The 19,369-nt window shown below is 27.9% G+C and overlaps 1 protein-coding gene across 1 annotated transcript; it reads left to right on the top strand.

The window, feature by feature from the left end:
* Positions 1–469: 469 nt before the first annotated feature.
* LOC113852018 (WAT1-related protein At1g68170-like) lies at positions 470–5,701 on the top strand. Its single transcript, XM_027482279.1, has 7 exons — positions 470–663; positions 1,284–1,346; positions 3,835–3,951; positions 4,199–4,448; positions 4,682–4,840; positions 5,175–5,326; positions 5,473–5,701. The coding sequence occupies exons 1-7, from the start codon at positions 470–472 to the stop codon at positions 5,699–5,701; spliced, it is 1,164 nt and encodes a 387-aa protein (XP_027338080.1).
* Positions 5,702–19,369: the final 13,668 nt, after the last annotated feature.

Here is a 19,369-nt window from a genome sequence, read left to right as displayed (position 1 = left end):
CAAGTCGTAAGTAAGTAAGACGAGAACAAGACAAAATTGATAACTGAGTTTCATGCATATATGGTGGCAGCAGGGGAAGACGCTAGATATTGATCCACAAGGACCAATTTCGCACGTGTCAAGCAAGAACTGCAAGCTTGTGCTTTTTAAGACAGCATGACGTGGGAAGCAAGCATACAAACGCTGCCTCTTTGATCAATCTGCATTGCGCGTTAATTATAAATACCCCTTTCATCTCTTGCCTCTACCTTACAATTTCTCCAACACCCTTTATTTCTGTGTCACTCCTTTACCCTGTCTTAACTCTTAGGTGAAATTATATACTATACTATATATAACCCAGTTAGTTTCCACACTACAGTACTTCCTTTGTGACGCTACCGTACGTGGTGGTGGCGGTAGCGGTGGCGTCCATATTTTAATTGATTAGTATTATTAGACGGTGTCAGTGTGGACTGAGTAATTAACAATGAAGGATATGTGCAATGTAGTGCAGGGTTTGAAGCCTATGCTATTAATGATAGTGGTGCAAATAACATTTGCTGGAGTCAATGTGCTCTACAAGCTTGCCGTAAATGATGGCATGAGCTTGAGGGTTGTTGCTGCCTACCGCTTTCTATTCGCAACTGCTTTCATAGCTCCACTTGCCCTCATTGTTGAAAGGTTCATTCTTTATTTAATAATCAATCCTCTCTCCTTTTGTTTAAACCTTAATTAGTATCATTTATATGCATGTGTAACCTATGCGCCATTCCTTTTTTTTTCCTTATTCATCTTATATATACCATTATATTTATTTATTTTTGCAATTTTAATAATTTTTTCTTGAAATATAAGCTTTGAGAAGCAGAAAATGGAAAACGCATGTAATATGCAGTCCATAACAAATTCCAATACCTGATTGTTTCTTTCTTGTGTGAGAATAATACATGGCTGAAGAATTATATTTTTTTCCTTTGTGAAAATAATTCAGATATTCACTACTAAGTGGAGAATGATTTTGTTTTGTTTTGAAGTCTGTTTGGAAGCTTTTGATTGTCAATGGGAACTGCTATTTGAGTAGATGGAATTATTAATTAAACCCACTTTGAATAACTGCATTTAGATGTAGGTAGGATTATTTGAGAACGGTCCTTTGAAGAGTGTCTTTTCATTACTGGTAGAAAAAAGTGGAGAAACTATAACAATAGTAGTAGAAAAACGCCCCCACCTTAAGAAATCAGTAGTTAAACTCTAAAAGGACAAATACAAAACTAATGCTTCGTGTTGTTGATAATTGGCAGGAAGAAGAGGCCAAAGATGACTTGGACAGTACTGTTTCAGTCATTCTTGTGCGGTTTATTTGGGTATGTCATATATATATATATATTCCTTCTTTGTCATTTCACTGATGCACTTCTTTGTGTTGAGTTTGATTCAAATCAAATGAGATCTAATTTAGCTTTTTAATATGTAAAAACACAAATTTAAAATTTAAAATTTAAAAACTAATTATAGAAATTAGTAAATTTAATCAGAAGAATCTTTAACAAAATAATCATAACAGGTATGTCTGACTTATTTTAGAAAGACATTAAATTTTATTTGTATTTTTTTATTAGAATTTAATTTTTATTTCTAATTTTAATTAAGTTTTAAAATTAAAATTTAGTTTTCAATTTATATTGATTCAAGATTGAATTTAAAATTTATTTTTTATTTTAACAAAAATTGAATTCAAATTTTAATTAAAGTGAAAGAGAAACTAAATTTAAAACTTTATGCTCAAATTTAAATTAATATGAGAGAGAATTTAAAATTGAAATTTAAACTTAAAATTAATATTAAAAATTGGTTAAAATAAAAAGAAAAATAAAATTTTAATTTTAATATTAAGAGGCAATTTTTTATGTGCAAAGTAAAAGGAAAAAAAAAGCATGCATGTAAATCATTATTCTTAATACAATTGACTTTATTTATTTTAGTAATTAATTTTAAATATTATTATTTTGATAAATAATTTTTAAAATTAAATTATTATGGTTAAAAAAGGCCTGCTTATCGTGCCTGTAATTATGCAGGTGACTTATTCTTCACCATCAATTTGTGTATGTAGCAATGTTTACGCTATCTTTCTAGAGATCCATAATTAAACCATATTTGCTTCATTCTCCCATTAAGCAGCAACTTTTTAGGAACTTTTTTTTCTATAGCTCGAGAAACACAATTTACTGTATAATTCCATGACCTTCCTTTCTCTTAGTTGTTTGAAGTTATTATTATTTTTTTGTTTTTAATATAATAAAAAATTATTTTAAGAGAATTCATTTATAATTATTTAAAATAAATTTTAAAATTGATATCAATAAAACTGTTTATTATACAAAATACGGTAATATATATATTATATGTATTTTTATTTTGAGAGGAAGAGTGATATATAGCTCCTGAGATCAGTTCAGGTGTCGTTGTGCTCGTGTTGTAAAACTTGAAAGGATAATACTATTTTCATGATAAAGCTCCTCTTCATTATATATATATATATATATATATATATATATATATATATAATATGAAAGAAATATTTAATTGAATATTTTTAATTTTCAAAATAAGGAGTAATGACTAAAATAGTGTCAAATAAATATAATATTTTATCTTTCGTATATTTTTATACATTTTAATATTTTATAAATTTGTCACACAAGCATCATGCAACATGTAATATTCTTCTTTTAAGGTGAGATGTATTTTAATTTATTTATTTTTGTTAGAAAAAGGGGCTTAAAAGCCCAAAACAAAAGACAAACTAGGCATAGTGCCTAGGACAACCTGAGCACTAGAATTTAAATACAAGAAAGACAAAAGGAGATAAAAGGATCCATAATCTGAGAACAAGAAGTTAGGGAATTTAACCCTAATTTAGTTAAAAAATCTGCACATTAATTAGCTTCTCTACATATATAAGCAAATCTAACAAATTTAATAGATTTCAAAGCATTTCTAATATTACAAAGTAAAAAAAATAGAGGGTGAGAAGGAAACTGGACATTCAACACAAGAATAATTGCTTATATAGAATCACTCTCAATCCATATTACTTGAATTTTAACAGAAATAATCAAAATTAAAAATTTGAGATTGTCATGGTAGATTCTGTTTTTGTTTAGTAGAAACCTGAGTTTTGGTTCTCCTCTCCTTGCTGAGCTTTGAGGAATTTATTTTAGTATTTATATGTATTTTAATTTTAACTTATAATGTCTTCATCAATCGCATTTGCATGCTCTTATATAATTAAAAATAAAAATATGATTTTATTTATTACCAACACATTGTGTGTTAGATATTAAATAATTTTTGTTAGTATAAATTAATTTTAAAAAAAATTAAATTTTCAATAAAAAATTTAAAGATATTTTATACTAATAAATTTATTTGTTAGTATAACTAGTTTAACAAAATATCTTATCTTTTTACACTCATACTTTTTATTTATTTATTAATTACTCGAATACAGGATGTTAAAGAATCATTTTTGTTAACAAAATAAGTGCAGTAAACTATACAAAATAATCCAAATCCACTTTTTAGTTTCATTACAATATTATATTCTTAGCTAAGTATAACTAAAATTTTTGAACAAAACACAAAAATGTTTGCTGGAAGGAATACAGTATGAATCACTCGCTGGCCCACATCATTATTATGTAAAGAAGTTAATAACAAAATATCTGACTCGAATTTTTCTCTAATTCTTGATGGTGATATAATTATTTTCTTCATAGAGATGTTCTGTGTAATTGACCATTACTACACTTAAAGTGATGCGGAACTAGCCTTTGATTTAACGTGCAGAGGGTCAATGGCTCAAAACTTCTACTTAGAGGCTCTGAGTTTAACTTCTGTAACATTTGCATCTGCAATGACCAACCTTATACCAGGCCTGACATTTATCATGGCCGTTTCCTTCGGGTAAGTATTAGCCTCACCCTTACAAACATTATTTATTCATCTCCTGTGTGTAATTCTACTATTTCTTTGTGTCTCTTTTCTATCAAGTGTATACAAAATTAATCTAATTATCAATCCTTCTTATCCTTTTCAACACAATTTCTTTTACCACATAATCAATTAAAAGACGAGAAAATTGATCAAATGAATGAAAATTTGAATCACTTTGCCAAATAGAATAATGCATTATTTATTTAAATGTCGTCAGTATGGAGAGAGTAAATTTGAGATCAGCAGCAGGGAAGGCCAAAATACTCGGTACATTAATTGGAATTGGTGGGGCAATGATACTAACTTTCATTAAAGGTGCGGAAATCAAATTTGGGGCCTTCCACTTAAATCTTTTGCATCACAGAAACGGTGCGCACTCACAGGCTATTAGCGGTGGTAAACCCGTTTTGGGTGCTCTAATGGCCCTCTCAAGTGCCATCTCTTATGCACTGTGGCTCATTATTCAGGTCCATTTCGATTTTGCAAAATAAAGTTTTAATTGCTTTATGTATGTTGTGCTGCTATCTCTCATTTTTATAACTAATGATATATTTAACAGTCGTTAGAATATTATTGAGCTCTTTAATTGGGTGCTTTAAGATTTATTTAGGTTCAGTCTATTTGTAATCATGAAAATCAACATTAGTTATTACTCAGCTCTTTAATTGGTTTTATTGAATTTTGAATTATTGTTGCTCAGGCAAAGATGAGTGAAAGATATCCAAGTCATTATTCAAGCACGGCGATGATGTCTTTATGGGGGTCACTGCAATCCATTGTGTTTGCTCTATGCTTTGAGAGGGACTGGAGTCAGTGGAGGTTGGGTTGGAATGTTAGGCTTTTGACTGTAGCCTATTCGGTATGTTATTTGCTTAATAATAATATTAAGTTATGATGGTGATGATTTTTTAACGTATGTAAGAAAATAATAAATATTTTTTTATTAAAAAAATTATAATATGTAATGTAATTTATGTATTAGATTTTATAATTTTTAATAAATATTTCTCATATATGAATTCTTGTCGTCAGAAGGATGGTAATGATAATGCATTATTTTTACATTAATTTGATTATATAATAAAAAATTAATGTGAAAATATCATTATTAATTATTGTACATATGGCTAAAGATAGTTTGTTTGGTCAACTAAATATGGGTGAGGATAAATTCTGTGAATTGACTTGTGTAGGGTATAGTGGTCTCTGGGGTGATGGTGGTTGTGATTTCGTGGTGTATTCGCATGAGAGGGCCATTATTCGCCTCTGTTTTTAGCCCCCTAATGCTTGTGATGGTGGCCTTGGCTGGTGCTACGATGTTGAACGAGAATCTACATCTTGGATGGTATGTCTGCCTTTTCTTTGATTATTTTCATCAATCCCATTAAGTATTGCGTAGTGCATTGTAACATACATATATTTATCACCCTCAAAATGCAATTAATAAATGCTTGGCTCTGCAATTTCATGATTTGCTTTTGTTACTTTCAGCATCATTGGAGCAGTATTGATCGTGTGTGGGTTATACGTGGTTCTGTGGGGTAAAAGCAAAGAGATGAAGAAGAAGAATCAATTAGTGCCAGCACAAGGCACCCCTGAGTCTAACACAGTGGAAATAGTTGTGAGCTCCGCAGTAGAAGATAAAAGCAACCATAATAACAACACACATCATATGGATGATTCATCCGCAGAGGAGCACTGCTCACATTTACACAATTAGTAAAAAGGAGGGAAAGAAGAAAATTCTAATAATGCTTCACATCACTATGTATTTAATGCCTTAACTTCAATGGATAGGTATAAACTAAACAAATAGGTAGGTTTCCTTCTTTTCCCATAGCCCCAACGTTCTACGGGCAATTTTGGTAGTGTCAGGAAATGGAAAGCACTTTCAGTTTATATATTCCCTTCGTCTTTATGTTCCAACTGTAAAGAACAAAGCTTGTATCCATCTTAAATCTAAAAATTAATGCGTTCAACGTTTTTTCTAGGCACATGTGGATGGATCTGTTAATGGTTTTTGGCTGAAAGCTTTTCAGAAAACTATAACTACGGAATGTGTCTGTATATATATATATATATATATATATATATATATATTGTTTAGCTTGCAAGGCTAATCTCACAGATACAATAATGATTGTTATTGGTTTGTAATCAAGAGTTCAGCCATGAAAAATAACTCACGTTTAGTTTATTACTTGTATCTAAGACTACAAATAAGTTAATTTATTTAAGTGTTTATCAAAAACAATATTTTTCATAAACTTCGTGGAAATACCGTAAAATAAATTTTAGGAAAACTTAATTTACAACACATAAATTATTTTCATTTAATCAAATAAGTTTCATATATATAAATTCTGTAAATTGACCATGGTGTTTATGGTGATTCATTGGATTGGATTTAGCTGGTATATATAAACATGTGTAATTTAAGCTTAAGTTTCTTTATAATTTTTAAATTAATATTTTCATCAAATATATATTTAGATAAAATCTACAGTACCCTTTATAATTAAGAGAATTTAATACTTTTTTATACATGTGAAAAAATCATTACTGTTAATTTTATCCTATTATATGGTAGAATTAGTAGTTTAATTAAAAGAGATGTTAATATCGCTTAATCTTTTAGACATCCACAACGGTTGATTAAAAAAAGTAAAGAATACTTTTACAAGTTTATGAGTAAAGATATCAAACATCTATATTTTAAGTATTTTAAATTTATCAAATCGATATTTAATAGAACAACTTTCAGAATAAAGTAAAAATAAAAAATGAAAGAATTTTTACTATGAAAATTAAGTAATGATATTTTTTTTACACACTATTAAATTTTATTAAATATAATTGTTTTCTATGATAAAATTAATAATGGTTTTTTAATATGCGTCTAAAGATCCATAATAAAAAATTGATAAATGTATAATAATTTGATATAATTAAAATTTTAACTTATATCCCTAAACACACAATAAAAAAAATTAAAATAGCAGTTTTAAATCATTAAATACACCCTGAATAAATAATTATGAGCTTTCAATGAGAGAGACGAATCACACTTTAATTTGAATTATTTGTATAATCATCACACTTAAGCTAAATTAATTATTTATACGTTAGCTTAAATAATCACTTACAGTCTGTTTTTGCAACTCTCTTCTAAACTAGGATCTTATAGCGTGTAAAAAACATTTTGGGTCATATATATTGAGTAGAAAAATAACTTTTGAATTATTTATAAATGGATTTGAACACCAAAACTTGAATCAATTAGAGAAGTTAAAACTACAGTGAGTTTTGTTAACTGAAAAGAACGTGCACTGAAGTTGTGGATTCTCATGTGATAATAATAATGTGTAAAGTTGTGTGTCCATTATCTTTTTGACGAACATTGTAATGGCCAACTGGGAAGGAACTGAATCTAAACCACGAAAAATTGCAGTTGTGATCATGAATCATGAATCAACTAGTAAATAGGAATACGGATACAGAGGTCGTTTCCAAGCCACACCTTTTACTGGGTCCTCTCATAGTGTGGGCGAGGAGACAAATCAATTGACTTGTAATCAAGAAACCATGTCTATGTAAAAGTTGGATAAACTCCTGCTAGCGTAGGCTTTTTGATAATTTCAACAAAGTATTTATCAAATGAATATAAAAAGTTATTTATCCATTTGAAATAATCTTTTGTCATATGATATGATTACTGATTTTTATTTTTATTGTTTTTGCAGTTATCATACTGTAACATCCAATAATCGCAATTTTTTGGATAAGTGCAATTCACCAACTGTTACCACGCAACTACTATGCATGTCTGTATTATATAGTATTTGAATATTATTTTATTTGAGCACTAAAAATTAGATGAATAAGTTAGCTATTATAAATGCGGGTAATCACACTCTTAATTATCATAGGACGCGGATGAAATATATTTTGACGAGAATTACAGCTTATAGATTAAATTTATTTAAATAAAAAACCATTTAAGTAAATCTGATAAAAAATAATTTTTATTTAAGCTAAAAAATTTACTTAAATTAAATTTAATAAAAAATATTAATTTTTATTTAAGTTACAAAAATTTTCTTTAGGTTAAAATTGTGAAAATTTTTATAATTTTTATTTTTTTTTAAATTACATCAAATTTAAAGAACTTTTATATAATATCATATGGTTACACTTTATGATCATTTTTATTGTTTTTCATGCATGTACAAATGATTTTGTTTTAAAATAGATTCTTTAGGGGAAAAAAAAGAGTAACAAAAATCACAAGTATGTTAATTAGAAGCTTCTCAATATTTTTTGTTCAATTATATCTTTTGAAGAAATGATTTATCGAATAAGAATTGTCATACCACAAATACCACAAAGACCTAAAGTCTTAGATCATGTAGCAACGATTTTTTAACCAATTTATCAAAATCATCATCTTTATAATCAATATCATCATTCTGAATAATTTAATTTAATTTCAAATGATTACACCTCATCAAAGTTTAACACAAGTAACACACTAAATAATACATTTAGAATATTTGGTAAAATAATATATGTAAGAGTCTTTCGTAATTAGGTAGTCATCGATAAAAAATAAAAATTTCTCAAATTGGTTGTATTTTAAAAAAATCAAATTTTGAAAGTTTTTACAATTTTGACTCAAACGAATTTTTTTTACTTAAATAAAACTCACTTTTTCATTAAATTCGCTTAAATAATTTTTTTACTTTAACAAAAATTACTTTTTTTTTAAATTCGCTTAAGTGATATAAATTCGCTTAAGTGATTATTTTTTTAATTAAGCGTATTTAAACTACATGTTTTAGTTTCTGCCAAGATTACAGAAAATCTAGATCCTAATATTTTGATGGTAGTTTCTTTTCTAGTTATTAGTATTAAATTGGTATTAGAAGAGGCTAATCATGCTCTTTCAAGTGGTTCATATGACTTAAACGATGAGTCCTTTTTATTTTAATATTTTGGATCAGTTTTTTTCTTTAATTTTTTTTATTTTAGATAAAATATTTTGAGAGTTGACTTTTCTAAACATGTAATAGTTTTGTTGTTATTTTTGGATTATAAATCTTATTAATTAAATAAAGTATGATACCAATATATGCAATTAAATAAGCATAATTTAAGAGTTTTTTAATATATATTTTAAAATATAAGGAGTTATTTAGTTTGAGAATTTTTTTAATTATAAAATTTTATATTATTTTTTTTATACTTTTAATTTTTTATAAAAATAAAAAATATACTTTCATGTTTTTACATAAATTTTTAAATAAAAATAAAAATTAATAAAGTATTTTTATAATTTAAAATTAATACTTTGTCAAATCAAATAATATTTTATTTTTACCATTGAAGTCCTTATGATATATATATATATATATATAAAGCAATAACAGAACTACTATAATCTTAAAACACAAATATGAAAGATGTTAAAATATGCAAAACTTTAAATAAAAGTTAGAACATAGAACATCATAGTGACGTAGAATCAGCTCAAGATTGAGGGAGGAGTGAAGAAAAATGGACAACAGTAGTCCAAACAGAACTAATTCAGAAGGAGAAGGAGAAGAAAATAAAGAAATACATAAACAATACTTTTATTCAAATAATAAACAACAAAAGCTTGCAAAATTATCTCATGTAGAGTTTCTCTCTCTAGTATCTTTTTCTAAGATTGGTAAATGAAAGAGTACCTCATAACATGGTTGAGGCTTCCTTTTAAAGAAAATTAAAAGCTTTATTTCTACAGTTCATGTCATGCCTAATGGAGTTATATCTAAAATACAAGTAAACTTTTAATTATCATTTAAATTTATATCGAAACTATCATATTCATTTTGGTAAAATGCATATAAGGGTCTTTTTGGTGACAAAGATTGTACCTCCTCATCTTTTTGGAGTAATTGGAGAACATCCTTTAAGTTGTTCTTAAAGATTTCTTTTGATATGCATTGTTAAGAGTCTAGTAGTATGTAGTTTTTTAGTTAATTTTAATCTTATTTTCTTCTTCTTTAACTTCTGATTTTTCATTTTTTCTTCTAAATTTATTAGAATTCTAGTTTTTACATTTTTCTTACCTTACTACTGTTATGGATGAAAATTGATAAAGTTTGGATATTGATTGCATGTTATTCAACGCCAAGGCACAGACCTATGTGTGCCAAGGCGCCACTCAAGTGTGACAATGTGCTGTCAGGTCATCCTATACCAAGGCGCTAGCTTGTGTGCACAAGGCACTTATCATGATTAGCTAATGAGGTTGCAGGACTTTCAACACCAAAGTGCAGACGTTTGTGCATCAAGGTGCAAACTTACTAATGTGGACAACAATAAATATTGTATATGATAAAAGGGATTGGAAACATATTGTAAAAGGAGTAGGTTTTTTTTTTTTTTTTTTTTGCAAGAGAGAGCCAAGGAGCAACTCTTTGAGGGCAAGAAGACCGGACCCATACGTGGGTCTTTGGAGAGAAAGATTGGAGAAGATTCCCAGACTCATTTTCTTCTCAAGAATATGACAAAGGGGACATCTCCTTCTTTTCCTGTATTTTTCATTTCTATGATGGATTGCTAAATATTTTGTAGTTAGGGTTGATGAATTCCTTTGGGATTGTGATGTAATTAGATTCTTGACTCTAGTTTAAGTTTTTTTTTTATGTTAGCTTGTAAATCTATTTTTAATGCTTGGTATGAACTAGTTACTCATGCTTTGTTTTGATGAATCTTCTTCACATTAGAAAATGGAATGAGTGGTTGTACTTCTTGATTTACTTGCCTTATCATTTAATTTTTTAAGCATAGAAATTATTGGGTGTGATCTTTTGGTTTCCTTAAGAAATTAATCATTGTGCATGGGTCTAAGAGAATATATATACCAAGGAATTGGATATGAATTAATTTAGTGGAAACTTTTCTTAACATCTTAAGAAGAGCTTGAACTAGTAAAGGAGTTTAGTTTATCACATGAACAATGGGTGAAGTCTAATCCTAACTATCTTGTCATTGAATTTTCTCATCTTATTTCATATTTCGTTGTTATTTACTTGGAAAGTGAATTAAATCAATTTATATTTTAGAGTCCCCTTCAATCCTAACCGAATTCAATTAGTTTAATTTTGTGAATCAATATGTGTTTGCATCAATCTCCGTGGGAACAATACTTTACTTCCATTATATTAATTGTACTATTCAATGCACTTGTTGAAAGTGTTGTCATGCATCATGCAAGGATGGTTGCAATCTAACATTTTTTACTGAGAAATCCAGATGTGTCGGGATAAGACACCTTGAGAAATTGTGGGAACATACTAAACTAGTTGTAAACTTCAAGTGGTTTTGCATGAGAGACATCAAATTGGTTCTACCATTTAATAAAGACTTGCCTTTGCAATGTTGGATGAGTATTTGAATTTTTTTGTTTTCCATATCTATATTGTAAGGAGAATACTGAGGCAATGTTTTCTTTGGGCACATAATGGGATAGATTTTTTGTATTGGTTTTCTATTTTTCTTTTGGTATACTGACTACCTTGTTTGGTTCCTTAATTGTTTAGATAAGATAATTTACATTGATTAAATCTAGGTCTGTTTCGTAGTATGAATTATCCTTAAATATTATGTCTACTCAGATTTTCTCAGGGAGTTGATTTAGGCTTCCTTATTGAGGAGCCAAAAGGATACTGATTGGAAAAGTATAATCTGTTTTGATTTGTTTAGCATTTTTGGATTGGGTATGTGAATCAAGTGATTTTTGGTTAGATGACTTAGCTTTTGAAATCTGAGCTTGTTGAGTTGATGACTATACTTGTTGGATTGTTTCTTGGGTAGATGACCCAATTGGAGTTGATGACTTCGAAATTATCTTTGATTTATTTAGAAGGGGCAGAGCTAATTTGACTTCTTTATGTTTGCCACCTCGTGAGTGGTTTAAAATTGCCTTTCTAGGCATCTCGCTTCTCTCATCAGTGAGATAATCAGGTAAAGAATTAGACATGCCTTTAAAATATTCTATGTCAAAGTTAAAAATACTTAATATTACTTGCTATTTGGCAAAATTTTGTTTTGATGCAAGATTTTTTATATCTTTTTATAAAAAAAAATTTGCTGATTTGTAATCAACTCCAATAAGAAATTTTTATAAGTAAATCGGATTAGAATTTTGAAACACACAAAACGATTGTTAAAACTTTTTTTTTAACAATAGAGTAATTCTGTTGTGCAAAATTCCAACGCTAACTTTTGCATATATACTAACTGTAATTTGTTTAAAAACAACATACAGTTCAATGGCAGGAGTTGGGGCTTGACTCTCGTGATGTATTTGAAACATTTGTTGAATATTTTTATCGTTTGCAATTTCTTGGTATTGCATGAAATCTCAAAAAATAGAAATTGGACACTTGTACATTATACTATCTACTTTTTTGGAGTCTCCATTTCAATATATTAACAAAGTTAATGTTTTAATGTTTCATATGATATATTGTAAGGAATATACATATAAATTAGTTTCTTACACGTAAATCTCACACCTTCACTCATGTTTGTAACAATCTAACTTTTAAAGTAGACCACTGTATTTGCACTCATTTCTTTCTTCAACTATAAGGTAGTATAAACGAAGAATAGAATGGTATGATTTTAAGAAATGAAATGCAAAATTGAGAAATGAAGTGCAAACCTTCAAAGAAATGAAATGAATAGGTTAAGGCACAATTTGTTACAAAATGCAAGGGCTATATATAGAACAAAATTTCAAACAACACCACTCACAATTTTTGCTTAAAAAATATTTTAAAAAAAAAACTTGTCACTGACAAGTTATTTTTAATTTTGTTCTAAAAAAACTCGCCAATGACAATTTTTGCACTCATAAAATTAATTTTTTTTAATAAATCATCACTGGTGAATTCTCATATAAAATTACTTTTTCTAACTTCAAAAGTCACCACACGCAAGTTTTCAAATTTTCTATATTTAAGTAATACTTTTCAAAAGTCAATATTATGATAATTTTATAAAAAAAAGAATCTCATTAATAAAAATTGATCCCTTAAGTAGAATTTACAATTTTATTTAATTTTTCCATAAAAGGAGTCATAATTATCATTTTGGATGACTTTTCATAGATGTTCAAGCCTTTCAAGCCCTTTTTTATCATTATCTCAAAATTTTAAGTTTTCCCACACATTTCTTTAAAGAACCTTAGATTGCCTTGATTTTCCCTAACTCTAAATGCCTAAGATGGAAAAAAATTCATTTTCTTTAGTTAAAGAAAGAACGATAAAAATGGATGATGAAGAGTTTCTTCCTGTGGGTATTCTAGTTCTCAGATTAAGGAAATGAATATGCATTAGAAATGGGCATTTATCCTCTTCTAGTTCTGAGATTAAGGACATAAATATGCACATTTATTTTTCTTTTGTTGGTCATATTAGATCCACATATTTTGGTTCCTTCTTATATGTATTTCTTTCTTTCACATTCATGATTATCATGCATCTAACATTGTATCTCTCACTCACTCAACTACTATTTCTAATTATCGAAATGATTACATAACATTGTTTAAACTACTATGCTATCCACAAATCATATAATTGTTATAGAAAAATATATTTTATAAAAAAAATATACACACCTCTTATATATAAATTTCAAAACTAAAAAAGAGGTCAATTTTAAATTCAATATACCTTTCAAAAAAGAATTTTATTCTAAATTTTTCTTATGTCTTTTTTAAAAAAGTTCTTTTTCTTAAATGTTTCTTTCAATAACTATTAATGTTAGTGATTTATACATAACTCTATATATAACTCTATCATTCACAAATCGTGTAATTATGAAAAGAAATTTTCTATCTTATTTCTGTGTACATATATATAAATGCATTTCCTTAAATCTTTTAACACCCTAAAAAGTTTAATTCATTTTTTATAAACCCTTTCAAAAAAGTCTGTTTTAGTTTTTACAACATATCAATGATTTCATTTGTTTTTAATTTTATAATTTTCTTAAAAAAACAAGATTTTCTTTTAAAACTACGTAACCTTGATTTACTTGTTACACTAGAAGATACACTCAGAAGCAAGAATTAAAACCTATTGAACTCAATTATTTTGAATTATATTTTCTTCTCATTTTCTCATTTTTCTTTAATAAATAAAATATAAAAATTTAGGTATGAATTAAAACTTTGATTTTTGTGCAATTTAGGGTAACCTGACATTATAAGGTGCTAATATATTTTCTATGTATAATTAGACTCCTAAACTCATATCTAGTTAAGTAAACTATTTTTTATATTTTTTTAATGTTCTTTAAAAAGATTGAGGGTAACTCTTTCAATCTCTATTTTCCTATATTTCATTTATGATTTGTCATTTTTTATTTTTCTCTCATGGAAGCCTCAATTGCTGACAATTGTTAAATATTAAGTGTTGGGAACCAAATAGAATATTAAGAGCAAAACCAAAATCAAGAAAAATATAGCTCATCAATAGTATGAGCAAAGGATTTGAAAGGGGATATGACTAAAAAAAGAGGGATCACGTGGTAAGGGCAACACTCTTACTGGAGGAAGAAGGCAACAACAAGTAAACTATGAGCATTCAAGAAACTTGCACTCCAAGAATGAGATGATAGAAAATCAAATGAGTCATTATAGTAGAGTGAACACTTAACCCACTGAGCAAAGACCAAGATGTCAAATTTGTTTAGATTACCAATGTTAAAAGCAATTCATACATAAACAAAGACGTGTAGGAATTCTACTCCGAGAGTGGAAACATGTTACTTCAGCTCCTTAGTTTTGCGATTATGGTACCTCATAAGTGGTAAGAAAGAAGGCAAGTTACAAGAGAGGTAATACCCAAAAGTAGAAAGAGGTATAAGAAGAAATGATGACGATAGGATAGTTGGCAAGGTCGTTGTGTTACTTGGAGAGCAAGGAAAACAAACTATATAAGGAATAATGGATGAAAGAAGTAGGAGCCTTTTTTCCCTTTAAACTTTGTACTTCAGAAGTTATAAGACCAAAGAGTAAGGAAGAAGAATGAAGGAACTCCATAGAAGATTTCTTCTCAAAGAAACTCTTTCACGAGTGTACCTTTTAAGGTAATAGACCCAATATGCGAAAGCACATGGACGCCATAAAGTACAAGGAAACATACTTAGATGAGACAAACATTCTATAGTATCCTTGAGTGAAGGAATATCACTCAAGTGGATTTAAGAAATCGCTCTAGCAAACAGAAACTCATTGGCGATATTTGGCTTAAAGGACTTTCAGTTGCGCTTTCCTAAAGTAGGGACGTTCTACACCTTGAAAAGGAGGTAGTGGTTTCCCCTAGGTATACATTGCATCTCAAGACATTAATCAATCTCTTACAAGAAGAATACATATTGAAAAATAGGAATAAACTTATTCTCACAAAAAAGTACCTATTATGCTTGTCTAGTTCACTCTTACAAGTCAAGTGCCCATGAACTCCTGTTCTTATGTACTTTGTAAGCTTACAAACTTATTCCTTACAACATTTTATAATATGAAATATTAAGTTAAAAATTAAAAAAAATAGAAAATGACAAAAATCATAAAGACCATTATGAATATTTGTTGTGTATGTATACACGAGTCTTAATACAAATGTCAAATTTAAACACTTATATCATTTATTAAATATATTAATTTTATAAAATTTTATAAAAAATTAATAAATACTTCGTCACAATACTTTATTACTTTATTCTAATCAACGTTATATTTTAAAATATAAATAAATATCAAACTTTAGATAATATACTTATAAATATTTAAATTATGTAAAATTTAAAATACATATTAAAAATATATTTAGATGATTCAACAGCTAAGTTAATTAATCTTACATTTTATAAAAAATTATTAAATAATGTAAGTATTCAAATTTAATACTTTATGTCAATAAATGTTAATCCATTTTTTGACATTATATTTTAATAATAAACAAGAAAAATACAATTTTCAATATGCAATCTCTTTTAACTAAAAGAAAGAGGGATAAGGATTGCGTGCAAAGAAATGTTTATGTGAAAATTATTTTCTTTCTAAGAAAAGTATACAATAGATCCAGGCTCAAGCGGAAATGTAGCTTGAATGAAGCATTTGGGTTTGGATTCGCATGGTTGTAACTGGACTTCAGAGATGGAAATTTATTTAGGAAACTGGTTTCATATTTAGACATTGGACCACTGACAATTGGGTTTTATTGTAATATGTCGAATGATTCTTTCAACAGGAGTTTTGCCCCCTCGGTGTTTTACAGTTTTTTCATTATTATGATATTTCCATTTATTTTTTTTTAGTTTTTCCTTTTGTCAGTTAAAAACTAAAAATTGAAAGTCAACTGTTTCTCTTCGGAAAGAAAATTCAAAAAGTAAAAAAGGTGAATCGAAGACCATTATTGTCTCCAGTTTTCTGACTAGTGTTTATTCTTTTACCCTGTAAATATTTCCATTTGTTTTCATCAAAGCTGATCATATATATTTTTGTTACTAAATTACATCGTGAATAAATTTAATACCTGAATACCCTTACAAAAGAAAAAAACAAGGAAACATTTCCCAAAACAAACACACACATATAAACCGCAAGAATAGAAACAAAACGCAAGTGCTGGTTGTTACAAAAGTAGGGGAAAAAGGTCAAATTAGTGGAGGAAAGATAGTGATTTTGTGCAAAGAAACATATTATAGCCTGCAGGAATAGGATAAGATAATAAATAAGATCAGAGTAGAAGTATTCTTATCGATTGTGAGAACCTTAATTTGTTTTGGTCATGTAAGAACCTCAACTTGATTACACAAAATGCAATGGTAAGTGGGCCACTACAATTTGAAGGGGATGGCCCAATTCTATCAAACCCAGTGTACTCTTTTTCTCTTTTCATTTAATTTGGTTTCGCTTCTTTTCCACGGCTCGTTAAACCCATCAACAAGTGGCTGTTGTGACTCTTGCTTGGATAATTGGAGTAAAATATCTTAACTAGCTTTTACGATCATGCCAAAGGAGAAGAAAAGGGAAAAAGAAGTGTGATGCGAGTGAAATTAGGAAAGGGGATAAGAATTGGGGGAAAGAGAAAGAAAAGGTTGTAGAGGAGAGTTACATCCACTCGTCTTACATGCAAGAAGCCAAGTGGCTATCTTATTCAATTCCACCATAAGGTTTTAGGTGGCAATTGTCTAAACTCAAGAATATGACTCATTGCTTATAATGGTACTGCCAAGTTAGCTTTTGTGGCAGCAGTTGCTTGTGCATGAGAAATTGATAGAAAAATAAGTCCATTTGAATGTGTTCTTCCTTTGGTGTGAGTGGATGCTGACCCAAGGAAGAAAGCGTCCACTGAATGATCGATCATGCATTCGTTCATACTATATAACGAAGGCTGCCCAGTAAAGCATTTCTAGAAAGCTTAGACTATTGCCTTAAATTAATGGTTCTTTCCATTAAATAATATATTTGGTGTATGATTAAGAATTAGAAAACTTTTTCCATCTCTGTTCTTTGTCTCTAGAATTTACTAATCTATTCTTTTAGTGGCATTTACTACTACGCATTCAAATGTTTATATCACAATCAAAGTCACTCCAATTGGAAGCACGTTAGCTACAGCCTCCAAAAGATATAGTAAGTTTCAAAAGTTTTGGTTCTCTTTAGTTTATTCAGAACAAAAATAATGGAATTCTGAGATCTCCACTAACATCAGCCTTTTTGCTGCTTTACATGTCGATATTGTCTTTGGTGTCTGTTATGTATGTTGTGGCTTAACCAAGTATGTGTAACATCCAAATTGGCATTTGCTTCTTCTTTTCGATTCCACGATGGATTAAGAAAGTTTAGAAAAATTCTTTTGTGAAAATAGTTTATAATTTTTAAAAATTTATTTTAGCAATTTTTTAAAAATAAAATTTATTAAAATGTTGTTTAAATTTTATGATTAAAATTATGTTATAGTTTTTTGTCCAGTTATCATTTTATTTATTTTGTGCAGGAAGAGAAGAAATTATGTGGACTTTGTAATTTATGAAATTAAAAACATACAAAAAATAATACTGCAAGTATCCTTATTGAAAGTATTTATATTTGGACTCCATAGGGCCACCATAAAAAGTAAAGTTTGATTGTCTGATTATTTTATAAAATAAAAACATGCACAATTTAAATTAAAGAGACTAAAAGTATAATTAAATTATTTTATTAAAATAATAAGTATTAATTATAATTGTATAATAATTTCAAGGCAAATTGTAGGTGCAAAGAACAAAAGTTATCGAAATTTTGTCCATTGAACCCGAAGAGACGAGGTACCGAGGCGTACCTCCCCATTGTTAAGCACTGTTGATACAGCTGTTGTTGTTGACTTGCATTGTAGAGACCCGATATTCACCCAGAAACTTTGTACACGTGTCAGCGAAAACCATGTCTCTATATATCCTTTAGACACCCCAATACAAGTCTTCATGATTTGTTTGGTTGAAATAAGAAAGGAAAAAAATATAAATAATGATGTATTTTTATTTGTTTAGTTAAATGAAAATTGAAATTTTTTAATTTATTTTTTATTTTTGAACTCTTTTTATTCTACTAAATAAAGGGTTAAATATTATATTTTTATTTATTATTTTTCTTAAAAATAATTATCATTTTTTATTTTTTTTCAAAAAAATTTGTCTATAACTTTTCACTATCAACAAAATATTTATTGTTTTTTGGAGCTTTATTCTTTTTTTCTCCAAGGTAGTGTTTAATAATTATTCTGTTGTTAAGAAGAAAAAAAAAAGTATGGATAGCAATATATTCTGAAAAGAGAATAATTTAATCTTATTGTTGTGTTATTAGAATTTAATATTCTTTATTTGTGTATAACATTTTAAACGACATTTATTTCAAATGAAAGGAATGGTTATGTAAAGATAAGGAATACTAATCGTATGTGTTTCGCCATTTTGCTTGGGTTTCACGTTTCTACCCATTCCAAGATTCTGAATAGGCAAATGCTCCAGATTAACCATACAAGTAGTTGTTGGGTCAGAGATCAAATTGAAGCAAATGAAAGTTTCTGTTTTATGCATCTTTCTTTTTATAGTTAAAAAATTTAATTTTTTATTTTTAGTATATATATATATATATATATATCTTAATAAAAAATTAAAATTAAATTATTTATTATATATATATTTCAAAATATTTAATAATTTATAATTATTTTGATTCAACTTCAATATAAGACTTCAAAATATTTATATTATGCCAATGACTTTTTAGAAAGATTAGGATTACGGCACAGGATTTTTATTAGTGGTTAGTATTTAA

Source organism: Abrus precatorius, unplaced genomic scaffold (genome assembly GCF_003935025.1).
Source record: "Abrus precatorius isolate BTA unplaced genomic scaffold, Abrus_2018 Scaffold10, whole genome shotgun sequence".
In the NCBI taxonomy this organism is placed as follows: domain Eukaryota; kingdom Viridiplantae; phylum Streptophyta; class Magnoliopsida; order Fabales; family Fabaceae; genus Abrus; species Abrus precatorius.
This window is presented reverse-complemented; position numbering and strand designations above follow the sequence as displayed.

Coding starts and splice junctions, on each gene's coding strand:
- LOC113852018 (XM_027482279.1), top strand. CDS start 470: ATGAAGGATATGTGCAATGTAGTGCAGGGTTTGAAGCCTATGCTATTA. Junction 3,952..4,198: donor ATCATGGCCGTTTCCTTCGG/GTAAGTATTAGC, acceptor AAATGTCGTCAG/TATGGAGAGAGTAAATTTGA. Junction 4,841..5,174: donor TTTTGACTGTAGCCTATTCG/GTATGTTATTTG, acceptor TGACTTGTGTAG/GGTATAGTGGTCTCTGGGGT.